Genomic DNA, 16,461 nt, shown 5'->3' on the forward strand with positions numbered 1-16,461 from the left:
GCCACAGTGTTATGCCATTTTGTATAAGCAATTGCTTGATATTTTCTGTCACAACCACGTTTCTGAACTGTGTTGTCAGATAGCATTTTGGGGATGCATGTGCCTTTTCCAAGAAAAATCCCACTGGTAAACTAAACAAATTTTTTGATAATTGAGTATAATGATATAATGAGTACATCAATTTACCACAGCAAATTTGTTTGAATGAGTGCCAAAATTTGCTATTACTGAAATGAATAAAAAAAATTCTTCACCGCTCTGCAAGCAATATCCCTCTAACTGGAAATAGTTATGGAAAAAATATAGTATCCTTAATTTAAAATATTTGAAATTGTTATTATTGTTGAAAATGAAATACTATTCAAAGCATAATGAATGGTAGGCATCATTTATGTAGGAGTTTAACATGGAAATGATGAAAATTTCTTCTCATTCTGAGTTAATTCTCTATCTGTTGTTTCTCAGGTTCAGATAAAATACAAAAGGAAAACTGTTTTCCCTATACTGTTCCACATCTATTTATTTATTATTTATTAATGAACTTAACTGTGAAAATGGCAGAGAGCTCTGGATTAGGCCTTCTACGAGAAACCATACTATCTTACTGCTGTAATAAAAACCAGTAAGATCCAGAACTTGGTGAGGTCAAATGTGTTAGTGTCAGAAAACAAATATCACTTCAACATGCATGGCTGTTTAGCAGGTTCTGTAACTGCTTTCATTTGACTTACAAAGAAGTTTTATTCTAAAACAATCTGCAAATTATCCATCATTTCTAGGTAAGTATGATTAAAACCCAAAAATACCAAGTTTTTATCACAGTGAATTAATTTTTTTTTTCAAGCATTAGTAACATTAATTGAATATAAGATTTATTTTTTTTTTATTGGACCAGCATGTAAATCCGGAAATGTATCTTAAAATGGGTTGTAAACCCAGTTTATATGAAGATGGTGTGTGATTACCCTTAAACTGATATACACCATAGAAATTTTCAGCAAGAACTAAAAATACTATAAAATACTGTGTAATGACACTTTTTTTTTTTATTGTTGTGTAATATACTAACACCACAAATCCTGGTCTTTTTGTAATGGTTATTTAGTGACTAAATAATTTACTTGTTGTTTAGTGACTAAAACCAAATCAGCTACAATGCTAATTGAATATGCTATTTTGCCATCAGGGAAGAAAAAACAAGTATTTGCTAGATGTGTCAGAGTATGTGTACATCACAGTATATATGTGACATATAATAATTTGAAATGGAAATATCAAGGACTATGACTTGAACTATCATGATTAGCTGTGTTAAGGACTTTCAAGCTACACAGACTATTTTCTGTCATTATCTGAGTAGAATTAGAAGAAACAAAAATATTTCCTAGGGTTTATTATGTTCCACTTCTAGGTTTTTCCAATATCCTTAGGGGAGGAAAAAAGCCAGAAGAGTTTTGTCTTGCATGCAGATTGAAACTATTCCTGTCTCCCCAAACTGTACCTTTTAATTTCAGAAACTTTTGCCTCTGTAATTTGGACAGACTGGCAGGGAAAGATTTTGTTTGAAGTTTTGATTATGATTTAAACCTCATCACTAAATCCAGAACATTTAGAGGAAGAGAACCAAATAAGAAAAATTATTCATGGGCTTTTCTGCACCAGCTCCCTTCATGAAGCCAATTACTTTCTCCAAATAAAGCTCCACAGCCAAACTCACCTGCTGTTAGGAGCAGAGGTTGAACCATATGAAAGTAGTTATGGACTAATGGGTTTTTGCTTGTTGTTACTGGAGTTTGCTTTGTGTCTCCTACCCTGCCAAGTTTCTGAGGCATCTGCCTGGCAGCCACATAGATAAAACCTCATGCAGTGAAAGCTCATACTTCAGTCTCCCTCACAGACTTTTAAACCTGTCTCCTACTGATTCACCTACTCCCTATAAAGCACTAAAGTATCTTAAGAACAGTGTTTTAGAATTATAGTGGTATCTTTCAGCATTACTACTACCCTGGATTTTTTAGTTAGTTTACTATTTGCAATTAATTCTGATATTACAGTTCTTAGCTCAGATTTTGCTACCAAATCTCATGCTAGAGGATTTACTTTGGCCCACCTCTGGCCAGTTAACTCTGTCCCCTTTTCTACTTCCGAGCCAGTTCAGTTCCTTGCTGTTTGACCTGAGTTAATGTAACTTTCCATTACCTGACAATCGCTATCATGACTCTGTAATTAATTTTACAGGGTTATATTTGACTGAGGACTGGAAACACAGAAAAGTAAAAATTGTTAATCTTGTATTCAGCAGAACTGAGGTTCTTAGGTGAATTTTACTCTCTGTAATTGTTTTCCCTGGGAAGAAATCTTCTGCCTCCTGCTACTAATTTTATAAAGAATATTGCCAGTTAGAGGTCTTAACCTTGTCAAAAAGATTCAACCACTTGTAAGTTTATATTTTTGTCCTTGTGATGGATGAGTTTTTAGTGTAGCCTCAAATAAATATTTGCCTTAAAGTACCAGTGTTTTAAAACTAAAGATACATATATTGCCTGGTTTTAAACTAGTGACCTGTAGTTTATAAACTGTGTCACAGATATTTCAGACTCTCCCCTATGTCTCTTTTTATTTTTCCTCCTTTTTGTTTCTGTCTCTTTCTTGTCACATCTAAGCAGATTTTGTTATCACTTGTCAACAATATAGCAAAAAGCTAAAATAATTAAAATTACATAAGGCTCATGAAGTTCTTGTACAGCTTGTTGCACTCCAGTATCTATATTCCAGAACTATGCCAGTAATTCGAAGCACGTCATTCAGGTGCTCACATTACCTAGAGTTTATATCAGACTTTTACATTATTGATGGGGACAGAAGGCAACCTCAGTCATTAACTCTTCCTGTAAAGCAGCACTGAAGCATCCACCTTATGTGGATTCATTTGTCAGTGCTCTGCATCTGGAAAACATCTTTGCCGGAAGAATGATCTGCAGCATGAAGCAGTGTGGGAGGTGAGACTGAATTTCTGAAGAATTTAAAAGGGGAGCCAAAGATTTTTATGAGGGCAAAAAAGGGCAAAGGCAATAGACTTGTGCAGTTGTGATGATGTAATGCTATGAAGAATAGCAGAGCAGCAGCAGCTTTGTCACTCTCTGAGAAAAGTAAAAAAGATTAAAAATTTGTGGTGGTTTTTGTCCATATTCAAAGTCCAAAGTTATATATTACTCAAAACGTGCTTAAATTCTGAGAATGTGTTATAAATGTAATGTTGCTATAGTCTGGTTGCTGTGGAGCAGCATTGAGATTTTTGCATTTAATTTTCTAAGCATACTTAAGTTATCAATCATTTATATTTAAAATAATTGAAATAAAAATAGTTAATTTTTTTTTCTAATGGAAGCAATGACTGTTCTAAAATAATCTTAGAAGTTGGAATCATATACTTCTTATTAAAATATCCAAGAAATTGCCTATTAGGGATATTATATTATTGTTAGACCAATGTGTAATAGAATCCATTTTGTCAAACAGGATACAGTATGAATATGTTCACCGAAGTAGATCTGCTATAACAGATAGTGTGGTAAGCAGGATCAGTCTGAATATTTGCTAGCCAGCTCTGTCAGACAGATAGCAAACCATCAGGTTTGTTTTCAGCTTTTAAAACAGAAATAAATAAAATTTGTTCTCTTATGAAATGTAATTCAGCAGTCCAGAACTTGCTTTGAAGCTTTCACAGGTGAAGTGCCTTATAGGAGTATGTAAATAATGAAGCAGTTTTTCCTTTGGTGAGTAAAATACTGTTTGTACTGCATTATGGTGCACATGACCATAATGGTGTGGGTTTAGTTATGGTCTTGAGTCTAGATTAAAATGGCAAAGCACTAAAGCGCAAAAGATAACATTTTCTCAAATACATGGATCACTACTCCAGAAGATTTATTTTTTACCCAAAGATAAGAGTAGGAAAGGTCTTGTCCTTTTTTTTCTGTCTGCTGAGTACTAGCAATATATTCACCCTGAAGAATTCATCCTCTGTGTCTCTGGCTTTTTGCTTCTTTATGCAAGATCTTTACAGAAAACCTGTGCCTTTTTTTTTTTTTTTTTTTTTTTTTCCCCTCACAGAAATCTATAGAAACTCAGTAAAAGGAAGGGTTCTGCTCAACTAAAACCCTTGGTCACTCCCACATGAGGGAGAAGCCAAGGTTTTCTAGCCCATGTGCTGGAACAGTTTGTATATTTATTAAATATTAAATAATAAATATTTAAATATTTTGTTGGATGGCTTCAACAGGAAATAGAGAACAGATCCATTCTTCCCTACCAATCTAGTAGCTAATAACTTGTGATTAGAACTCTCTATGGAAGGAGAAAAATCTGAATTTCAATCCATTAAGAAAAGGAAATTGCCATCATGTCTGCTATTCCTCAGGTGACTGATTTAGCCATTAGAATATTTGAAAAATGTTAGGTAGTACTGTATTTTCTCTGGCCAGGTTACTGAAGAAAATTGCTCTTTCACCTGATCTTGTAAGTGTGCTAGATGTGCCTAGCAGAAATGTGGACACTAAAACCTAGTATTAGGTAGAGGAAAAACCTTTTTTTGGGTTATGCTCAAGTTTAGACATTGTCTAGAAATGGTATTTTTTAATTTAAGGGCATCAGCATGACCAGGAGTACAACTCTTGACATTTCAAGGAATCTGTATTTACAAGGCGACCCTTTTGAGCATAAGCTTCTTCAAGGTAACTGAAGGTAAAATTTGGGGAAATTTGCTTCAAATTTTGAATCCAAGTTCCTCAACCACAATCGTGTTGTGATTTCAGTGACTGAGTGCTGCTCAGCACTGCAAAGTGCAGGGATCTGTGTGTTCAGCTCTGGGTCCCCCACACAAGAAGGACGTGGACTTGTTTGGAGCAAGTCCAGAGGAGGCCACGAAGACGATCAGAGTACTGGAGCACCTCTAGTATAAAGACAAGCTGAGAGAGCTGGGGCTGTTCAGTCTGGAGAAGAGAAAACTTTAGCAAGACTTCATAGCAGCTTTCAGTATCTAACCAGTACAAGAGAGATGGAGAGGAAGTTTTCACAAGGGCATATGGTGATGGAGCAAGGGGTAATGGCTCTGAACTGTAAGAGCATAGGTTGAGATTAGATGTTAGAAATCTTCTACTGTGAGGGTGTGGAGACACTGACACAGGCTGTCCAAAGAACATGTGGGTCCCCCATCGCTGGAAGTGTTCAAGGCCAGGTTGGACAGGGCTTGGAGAAACCTGGTCTTGGAGAAACTATGACAGGAGGGTTGGAACCAGATGATCTTTAAGGTCTCTTTCAACCCAAACCATTCCATGTTTCTAAGAACTGACTGCACTTGTGTGAGCATGAAAGCTGTGCTGTTTGTGGAGGCAGCAGCTTGTCCAGAAGCAGTAGAGCTGCATTCCTGCTGGGCTACACTGAGGCCAACCAGCTTTGCTGAAGGGGCACAGCACAACAAAAATGATATTCTGCTGCTTCAGAACCCGTGTCAAACCACACCGTGGAGAGATCCACTTGCCTGGAAATGGCAGGCTTCTAGTATTGTTTCAGACTCCCAGGTATACCACTCATTCTCCAGACATTCAGGAGCTTCTGCAGTCCATTTGCCTGCACTATCCTAATATCTCATGTCTCCTACAACATATGGAAATTCTACCACCTTTCAAAGGATCTACATCATGCTGCTTTTGTGATTCAGTACAAAATTACTCTCTAAACCTGACTGCTTGTTGTTTTCCAGCCCTTTCAGATGTTGGGTTTGCTTCTGTTCTTGTCTCTGCCCCCACAGCAACCCCATGTCTGTGTAGTTTGCTGGACATAGTCTTAGAAACATCTCTTTTTACAAGTTCAGTCTTGAACAATGTTTAGTATTCTCAGCTTCCATTTAAGACAATAAGATTTGCAGGTGTGCTTTGAAGGACTGAGTCTGACATGAGCAGTTACCAGTTTATGTGATCGAGTAGAGAATTGTTCATCGTTAGGAGAACACAAGTCATATCTCTGATCTATGTGAAGAAATATTGTCTCATTTATGAACAATTTGCCTTCAGGACAACATGGAAATAAATCAGGGAAAGCTACCACAGTAACCTTTTGTTATTTGTATATAACTAGAATTTAAAATGCAATTATTTTCACTCCAAGACTGATTAAAAAATAAAATATATTGAATGATTTAAATTTTTGTAAATAAAAAGTGGCTTTATTTAGGACTAAAAGTGTATTTCTAGCTCTGCTTTCATTTAATTTCTAATCTGTTCAGAAACAAGCAATGTTCTTCCAAAACAGCAATCTGCTCATTTGCTTGGCGAGATCAACCTTTGAAAGTGTCATTTCCACATTGCTGTGCAGCTGTGTGCTGAGTGTATCACTGTCAAAAAATGTGTATCTATCCACTAGTATGCAATGCTTAGAGAAAAACCTCTCTTGTTCTCTTCATCATGATGTTCCCTTCTGTGACTTTTCCATTTGTTGAGGCCAGTCACACAAAGGTACACTATTTAATAGATTCTGCTTGAAGATCACTTGAGAAAGACATCATATGTGAGGCTGAATTTTTACTATAACTCCTTTGATGTAATTTTTATCATCTAAGGAACGTGATTACTTTTAAACTCTGTTGACCTGAGCTCAGCCTACCTAGTAAATGAAGCAAGAAATATTTATCCTATTACTAAAATTGCTTATCATCACACACAAAATATAATAATTTAATAATTTAAAATTAATAGAAATGGTGTCAATTTGTTGGGCTAAATTAATAACCTTTTTGAGCATTATGTTTCTTGCTTGCAGACCATCAGCTGTGGTTTCTATGTTGCTGCCAAAGTGCAGCGTGGACAAATGAACATAACTGCTGGTGTGGCATGTGAGCAGCAGCCTCCAAACTGGATGGGGGCTCATTGGTCTTCTCTAGCTCAGGGAGAATGACATTCTTCTTCCAACATCAGCTTCAAGACCACATCCAAACAATTGAAAAAATTATGCATATGGAAAACTGTGAGGATAAGCATATTTAATTACTTTTACCAGGAGTGATTTCTTCAAAATGAAACAATTTACCACAGTACAGACATGAGAACAAACCTAGTCACTCTCCCTGGTCCAAGCTCTGTTGTTTCGGAGGGAATCTGAGGGTACTCTCTCAAATGACTCCTTTTGAGGCTTCTCAGCTGCAAAATGATTTTCACCCTCTCTGACCTTCTGCAAGCCAGGTTGTGCTCTGCACCACAGTGCAGAGAGATCCCCATGTTTTGCCTCTTTCTTTCTTCCTGAGGCCTGAATCCAAGTTTCTGCAACATTACCCAGAATGAATTTCCTTTTCTCAGTGGAACTAGCTTTAGCCAGCATCATGTACAGCTAAACCTCAGATTCCCATATCAGGTCAGTGCATTTCTTGACAAAATCAATGTTGGAAAATTATTCATATGCATTTCACAGATTTCATACTGTTTTCACTGAATTTAGAGGCAATACACTCAGTGAACTGAGTGAAGACAGTGCTAGGCTTAAAACCCACAATGCCATCCTCCTAAAACAAACCCAGGTAAAAATAGTGTGTACACTGAAAACCTGGAGTTGACATACCTGAAAGATAAGGACACAGTTTCCAGTATTTTTTTCCAGTTTCCATTAATTCATTTTTTTTTTTTTTTTCCATTTGCAATCATTGTTCTAAGAAGTACTTTTTCCTTTTCAGAAAATGTCCAGGAGAAAACTGATTTTCATCCCTCCCCATCTCATATTTTAGGCACTAAGATTCTGATGCAAAGACTCAGAGACAAATCTCCTGGAGAACCGGCTTAGTTTGAAAATTGTTCCCACACGTTTCGTGTCTCTTTCTTACTCAAAGATTATATGATTAACTTTTTAATGTCGCATAACTTCTCACCCAGTTCCCTAGGAAGATATGAAAATGAAGCCGTGAAAGCTAAGCAGTTTGGTATTTATCACGAACACTCTGATTGTTTTTCAGAGCTCTGGGATTTAAACAGGACGTCAGTTTTTCGTAGCCCGTTCGGATATCTTGGACTTCATATTATGCTGCTGGATGAGTATCAAGAGCGACTGTTCGTGGGAGGAAGAGACCTCTTGTATTCCCTCAGTTTGGATCGAATCAGCGACAACTACCGAGAGGTGGAGTAAAAAGCCATATATATATATATTTTTATATATATTGGTCACTTCATGTTGCAACATGTAGCACAGGATATTAGAACTTGCATGACTGAGGTAATGGAGTTTTTGTAGGTGTTTTGTGCATGAACTCTAAAGCCATAGTTCTATTTAAGAAAAATACACTAATTACTGTTTTTCCCCCTCTTCACCCATAAGCCACACTCTGGGTGAAGAGACTTTGGGGTCATATAGCTATTTCTCACTGAATTTCAGCATGGTTACAGATGTTTAGAGCACCTCACATTGGTAGACCTCTGATGTCTGTATCTCCACTATATCACTGAGGAGTAAAATCTCCCTGGTGTTTTTGGGGAGTTTCAGAAGAGAAAATGTTAAGGGAAAAAAAATTAACATGTAAACTACAAGAAGTTTTCAATAGCAGCATAAACCTTGCAGCTACTTTTTTTTAGCCTTCTTTAGAAACTGGATTTTGCATTGGTTTGAGCCAGAGGTGCTATTACATAATGACTAAAAAGTGGCATTTGAAGGCTACTCAGTGGTCTGTGGGAGAAAGGTGGGTTAAGTCATAATCCTACCAGGGAACTCAGTACATCTCAGAAACCACAAGTGATTGGCAAACTGACAACTGAAGTGGAGAGGTTTGAGTCTGAGCTGATGTGAACCTTGGATTCCTTACTCACTTCTGCCCTTGGAAGCTAGAATTGGAAACATACAGTAGCAAGGGAAGCTGGCAGGAGCATTGTTCCATTGTTCAACCATTTTGAATGTGGATAAAAGATCTCTTGAAATATTTCAGTGTTTTTCTTATCTACTGCTTTAAATTTTCCCTGTGTATTTTGATGTATTTTCATTGATTTGCAAATTAATAAGTAGAGTAAAAAAATGAATAAAATAAAGTCCCTTGGGAGAAATATTTTTTGGTGATGTCTATACTGCAATGACCGCTGATATTTCAAATTCTTTTCTTTCTGCCCTCTTGCTAAAAGTGATATTCTTCTGTCAGCACTCTGGCCAACTTTACCATAAGTATCTTTTCTTATCTCCAAGCATAATTAGTGTGTTCCACTACTGTGAACAGATATAATATGCTTTATTCTTTTTATAAACATTTGGGAATGGCAATCCTAGATAAAGGATATGAATCTACTCAGGAAAGCTATTTGAGAATTTATCTATATTTAAAAAAAAAAAAAGACAACCAGAATTTAACTCCTCAGGGAGCAGAGTTACATACTGAGCTTTGCTCCTCAACAGTGAGATATAAGTTAATTCCTTTTTGCTTTGATACAAATTATTAATATCCTGTGACAAGATATTAGCGCTCAGGGACACGAAAACATTTAGACAGCATTTGTTTCTATAAAATAAACTTTTTCTCTCCACTCTCCTCTTCCCCATTTGGCAGTAAATCTGTGAGGAAAGATGACAGAATAGAGCACTTCATGCTTCTGTCCAGCCAGCATCGTCCCGTCTGGACACACTTGAAGTTCATTGCTCCCTTTCTTGTTTTTAAGTGGAATATCAGCCATGTACTCTGAAACCAAGTTCTCTGTTTGGAGACCTGTGCAGAGTATGGCAAATTGATAAAAACTCTTCTTGCCTTTTTTTATGCAAAATATGAGAAACTGAAATTAATTAAGCTTGACCTGGCACTTTTAGAAACATGATCTCACTGGGACCTAGCTCCCTTGAATACAAATGTCATGAGCTTTTTTTTGGAGTTCACTCAGTACAGATCACATTCAGGCATAGTTGGGGAAAGTGTGATTGTCCTACAGCTCTATCAGCAAAAGTGTGAAATGAGACATTTCTGTTACAGGAAATCTTAATTGCTGAGATACATTAGATAAAGTTCCTGGAGTTGAGAGACTGGTTGATTAATTATTACCAAAGTTCTTAATTAATCTATCTTTAGCTGTGTTTTGTTTAGTCTTTGACCTTTTCTTTTAGACTGAATAGTTTAGCTTGATTAAACTAGAAGTTGCAATCCACTGAAAGTATATGTGTGCAGGCAAGTTCCTGGGTTTTATTCTCTCTCTGGTAACCAGGATGAGTCACTGTCTGCAAAAGAACTGTTTCATGAAGTTTTGGGCAGATTCATATTGGTCTTCATCTTCTGTGACCTAGAAAACAGTTTGTTTTATAATTCATAGTCATCCCTTTCTCAGCAATTTGGACTATGAATATGCTTTCTAAAAACCAAACTGAAATCCATTCCCAACTGGAGATTTATGCCCTTTGCTGTAAAATGACCAAATAATTCAGTTCCAGCCAGAATATCAGAAGCTATCCCAAAGAAAAACAACTAAATGCTGAGTGGACATAAAATGTTTTTGCATTGAGACCTGTTGACTGCCAAAGTAATCCAACATTTCCAAAAAACTTAACTTGTGATGCATATGAGGTATGTCCCCTATAAATCTGTATTTAATAGACTACATGTTTTCTTCAGGTTCAATTCTCTTCAGCTTTCAAATACACTGCAACACTATAAAGGGTAGATTATAGCTTTTTCATGTAAGCTAATGTCTGTCTATATAAATCTCTACCAAACTATTTTAAACACATTTTATCCTCATCAATTTTCATATACATTAAAAAAAATATCTAAAAATTGGGGAGAAAAATCCTTCAGGGAAAAATACTACTACTGTCATTCTTGCATTGGTGGGAAAATCCAGACATTGGGGTTGAGCTCTCAACTGTGGCTAAAACTTTCCATGTCACCTTTGACAGGGAAAGACTCTCACTTCTCTATTTGTCAAATAATGTTTCTTTTGCCTCTACTTTGCTCTTCGTATTTCTCATTTAATACATGCAGAGTGTATTATATTCTTGCTTAGAGTATTTAACACATAATGCTATAATTTTTTGAAACAGTTACTTAGATGTCTTGTTTCTCTGTGAAGAATGCCCTAAGAGTAGGAAGAATGAGGGAGAATATGAAATGTGAGTATCAGTGTTTACAGAGAATTAGAGCCACATAAGCACTCAAAACCTTGTGCAAAGCCACAGCTTTGTAGGCACATTCCACTTAATCTTTGCTTTCCCTAAGAGCTAATTCCCTTTGACACCATCTTTGGAATAAAACCTCATATTTGAGATTTGGTCCAAAGCCTTAAAGGCTTGTAGTGATCTAACAGAATGATAGAGAACTTTCTTTGGTATCTGGTGCCAAATGTGTTTTAAAAAACCTTTCAGTTCATTGTAATTGGTGCCAGAGAGGATCTTTGTTAGCAGCAAACTTGAGCCAGTGCCAGTAGCTCATCACCATTGGTCAAACAGCTCATAGAGAAGGGAGACCTTTGTTCCCACTTCTTGTCTGATGTTGGAGTAAAAATAAACTGCTCTTCTATTTGCCCACAAATTCCTTACAATAGCTTCTGCTTCAAGGGCCTTAGGAAGATCTGAGTCTGAATAGAAACCTTCCCACTCCAGTAAATGGACTTGTGCAGGCACATTTCAATTGTGCTGTTTCTCACCTAGCGTGAGATGGCTCCAGATTCGGTTTTGTATCTCTGCTGTAATAAATTATAGAGATCTCATCATATATTTTGGCTCTAGTGAGGCTTTACTTCCCCTCCAGAGCTGGCTGAACACGAGTCTGCAAGAGCTTGTGTCTTCTTTGAATACTGTCTAGGAACGTGCAGAAATGCAAACTGAAATAAGAAGCATACAATTTAGTGAGTTTGATTAGCCAGTGGAATAACCTTCCAGGAGGGAAGGTGTCCCTGTATTTGTTGATAAATATATACACTATCCAGTCATCAGCAGATATTTTTAAAGAATTTGTGCTTCAGCCAAGTACAAGTTATCTGTTAATTAAGTAATATTTATTGACTTAAACTGGGGACAGGCTGGTTGAATTGCTTAATTGCCCTGTCACACATTAGAGTTCAGACTAGAACACACAGTAGTCTATTTTGTCCTAAAGTGCTAAAAAGCTCATATAATTTCTTTAAATCAGTTTTCATTATAGATATCATCCTGTTTTTTAAGGCTAGTGGCTAAATGGAGAGGATGTTTAGAGACACTGTATAACATTCCAGTTCCAGTTAAAGTTTTCCCCATAGCTGTACAGCTCCATTTTTTCCCATGATGAGTATATTTAAAAATATCTTTTCCCTACAGTCCTTTTCCCTTTATATCATCCATATCTCAAGGATGACAATACTGTGGTAAATAGGAGAAAACATCACTAAACAAACAGTTAAAAAAATTTAACTCAGAGTAATCTGAAGTAGTGAAAAATTTAGAAAAATTATGCTCAAGCCAATAGCTATGTCAAGACTGCAGCCTGGTGGAATGTATGCTAGTGTGATGCTAGCACAGTCTATATACCCAGGGAGATTTCCAAAAATACTTATTGATAGCTTGCCAAATTATTGTAATCCCAGCAGAAAATCAGTTAAAAATTAAGGCTGGTAATTGTCACACCTCTAAAGCATAAACATCAGGAAATGTAATACGTGGCAGGTTAAAGACTGCCATTGCAGCTGATTAATATCTGGATTTTCCTGCAGTGCAAACATATCCTATGTTACGATAATTTGAAATTTGGTATGATATCTGACATGCAGAGATTTATTTAGTCTCAATTCTAAAATACTCCTGGAAAGATTAAAATCTTAATATTTATATTAAAACTTAAGATACTTGCAAGAGTTAACGCATTTTAAAAATAATTTCTGGATAGAAAAACTTCTTCAGGAGACATATATCTATTACTAGAGTTATAATTCAGACCCATGTACTTCAGGCAATGAACATGGATTTACCTTAGAAGTCAGTAATTTGCTATGAGCATCTAAGGTCAATTCCTACACTGCTGAAAAATCTCTGAGTCTGCCCTTCTACTCCTCTCCTTAGAGACCCCAGCTGGAGTACAGTGTCCAGCTCTGGGTTCCCCCTGTGTAAGAAAGATGTGAACCTGATAGAGCAGGTCCAGAGGAGGGCCACAAAAATGGTCAGAGGGCTGGAACATCTCTCTTAAAGACAGGCTGTAAGGACTGAGATTCAGCCTGAAGAAGAGAAAGCTCTAGGGAAACCTTATGCTGGAGTTTCAATTTGTAAAGAGGCCTTATCAGAAAGGCAGAGAGTTTTCTCAGGGCCTGTAGTGACAGGACAAGAGACAGAGGTTTTAAATCTACAAGACTGTAGATTTAGATTAGATACTAGGAAGAACTTCTAACTATGAAAATGGTGAGACTCTGGAACAGTTTACCCACAGAAGCTGTGAATGCTGCATCCCTGGGACTGTTCAAGGTCAGGCTGGATGGGGCTTTGAGCAACATTATCTAGTGAAAGATGTCCCTGACTATAGTAGGTGGTTACACTGTCTGGTCTTTCAGGGCCCCTTCCCACCCAAACCATTCTGCAATTCCATGCTTTATTCTATTTCCCTGTGCCAAAAACCAAATTTATGTAGCTCCACTGCAGCTGCTTTTTGACATTCCAGACAAAGCAGGAGCATAAAGTTACCTCTTTGGCTTTTTTCTTTTAATTCTGTATATGTATTTAATTCCATACATCTTAAACGGAAAATGTACATATGAAGTATTTTCAACAGCCCTGGGACTAAGTCTCCAAATACAAAAATAATCACCTACACAAAGTATATGTAATATCAGGTTACAAAGTCAAGTGTTTTATTCCCTCTGTGGTTTCTCTGTTCCTAACAGCCACCTACACCTGGTGTGGGCAAAAACTCTCATTTTAGCATGCTAGTTAGAACATGTCTTTGGGAAATGAAAGCTGTGGCTTCATACTTACAGCCTCGAGAGATCATAAAGATCTCATAACTTCTAGGTGTTTTGGGTTAAGGACAGGCTTAACCCAAGCTTCATTCAGTTCCTGGCCAGTGACTAAAATAAATGACTGTGGACCCTGAGTTTTGCAATGAATGAACCAGGAATGGTCTGACCAGGATGACTGGATGAGTGCCTTCATGGGAGCTCAGCAGAGTCCAGCTACCTTTCAGCAATGTAGAGACTAGATGGGAGTCATGTCTGATCACTCATAGATGACATAAGACCACCTGACTGAAAACAGATGTTCTGATTAACTTGGATTTAGATGGTGTGAGACCTAAACACTGCCAGGGCACTGCTGACTCATACTCAGCTTGTCACTGACCAGGACCCCCAGGTCAGCAGCTGCTCTCCAGTCTCTCATTCCCTGATCCATACACAGAACTGGGGTTGTACTGTCCCAGGTGCAGAATGCACTTGCCCTTGTAAAACTTGATGGAGTTGGTGACTGCCCAGCCCTCTGATTTGTCCTGGTCTCTGCAGTGCCTTGGCCCTCAAAAGAGTCAACAGCTCCTCCCATTTTAGTGTCATTGGCAAATTTACTTAGCATTTCTTTGATTTCCATGTCAAAGTCATTAATGAAGATACTAAAGATAATTGGGTCTTTTACTTTCAAGCCCTAGGCACCTAGGATTTATAATTTATCCCAACTTGTTCTGCATTTAAGTTTTCTAATAATTTATCATTTTCTCAGATTAGAATTATTAATAATAATTAAATTTAAAAAAAAGAAGAAAAAAAGGAAAAAAAAAGCCTAGCAGAAGCATTTAATTTTAAGATGTTTTCCAGATGGAGAAAAAAAATTGTGATTGGATTATTGACAAAAATGTCTTAATGATGACATCAGTTTTTTGATATTTACTTGGTTTCAGCCAAGCCTGATATCACTGATGTGAACATGTTTTTGTTTTCACTTTTAGATGCTGTAAGAAATTAAGTAATCATTCCAGTATGATCAGTCATTGTTTAATGTAGTTTTCATCCAAACAAATTATGCATCTGGGATGAAACATAAATGTTATGCAGTAGGTAGCTGAAGAAAAACTCATTTGTGTAATTTGGCTTCACTTCTAGTAATTGACTGTGAAAGGCTGATCCTATTCCCATAAGGTGAATTGCTGACCCATCTTAACTTCACTGTGAACCATTTTCCTTCCTAAGTGTCACTTCAAGCAGGAAATCAGCAGTTTGAAATTAATAACTATGTTGAAAACAACTGACAGTTTAGCATAGATGTTTCTACTGAATTTATATAAAATGTTCCATACATTAACTTCTTTAAATTCTGTTGACTACTAACAAGTTTGCTGTCCTACACTAATCAAGACAGTTATGAAGATCTTTTCTCTCAGGGGAAGCAAGGATCAGGTGGAACTCATCACAGTATTTCAGTACTTAAGTATTTAAATGGCATCTCAAAAAGGAAAGAGGCTCTTCCTTCACAGGGAGCCAGGGATGTGGTGGAGTTTCTGTCAGTGGGGTGTTTAAAGATGTCTAGGACAGAGTGATAGAAAATCTCATCCAGGCTCCCATTCCCACCAAAGGCTGAATCAGATGATCTTTTGAGGTACCTTCCAACCTGGGCTGTTCTATGATTTTGTACTTCTGGTCTGAGAATCTTTCACATGAGAAATAGTGGAAAAGCTGGATTGCAATGATCAGACTGCAAATTAATTTTTTTTTTTCCCCCCTCAGATCCATTGGCCTAGTACACCTCTGCAGGCAGAAGAATGCATAATTAAAGGAAGAGATGCTGTAAGTACCACTAATTGCAGATCAAATATACTGTAATTATACCCAGTGGCTGCTCCAAAACAAGAATTCAGACATCCCTAACTTAAGAGAGATTAAAGCATAGATATAAAATGTTGCAGGTTAAAAACATGTAACTACTGTGAACACATGAAATTATTATTTTAATTACTCTTAAACCAGCTCATAAACAGGCAATGCTCACATTTGATCACTTTCTTCTAATTAATTTTCTGGTGCTATCAATAGAAGGCACCTTAGTAATTCTCTTTTTGCGTTTCTATGTCTTTTTTTTTTGTACACATGGATTATCTTCTCCTTATTCACATTCCAGTTTGCCTTTAAAATTCACATTCTCTAGAATACATTAAAAAAGCAGTTATTAATAATTATAAAATATGCTGTAATTTATACTGTCCTATAGATTTCATGTTCTATTAATAAAAATATTCTGTTTTAATGAACCTCAGAACTGTTCTGTTCCTGGCATTCAGCGCCCTGACTGTAATTAGTTCCTGGGAAAAGACCTGAAAGCTCACTGACACGCAGCAGTTGGTATCATTGGCAGCACAGGATGAAAGTTCTTCTAGAGGGGAGTTCCCTTTAATTCTGCAGTGCACCAGGTTCATTATCTGCACCTCATAAACACACAGAGAGTGCACCTAATAAATCCCAGCTGATCAGAGCTGAGAGAGCTCACATTGAACCAAGGGATCTGAAAATTGTGATAGTTTTACAG

The 16,461-nt window shown here is 36.9% G+C and overlaps 1 protein-coding gene across 1 annotated transcript in view; it reads left to right on the forward strand.

Annotated features, from left to right (window-relative positions):
- The window catches only part of LOC131573684 (semaphorin-3E-like), a 128,355-nt gene that overhangs the window by 59,772 nt on the left and 52,122 nt on the right, over window positions 1-16,461 (forward strand). Inside the window, exons 2-3 of the mRNA XM_058827878.1 lie at window positions 7,997-8,157; window positions 15,666-15,725. Coding sequence (XP_058683861.1) covers window positions 7,997-8,157; window positions 15,666-15,725 — 221 coding nt within the window. The remainder of the gene's footprint in view (window positions 1-7,996; window positions 8,158-15,665; window positions 15,726-16,461) is intronic.

This window comes from Poecile atricapillus, chromosome Z (genome assembly GCF_030490865.1).
Source record: "Poecile atricapillus isolate bPoeAtr1 chromosome Z, bPoeAtr1.hap1, whole genome shotgun sequence".
NCBI classification, from domain to species: Eukaryota; Metazoa; Chordata; class Aves; order Passeriformes; family Paridae; genus Poecile; species Poecile atricapillus.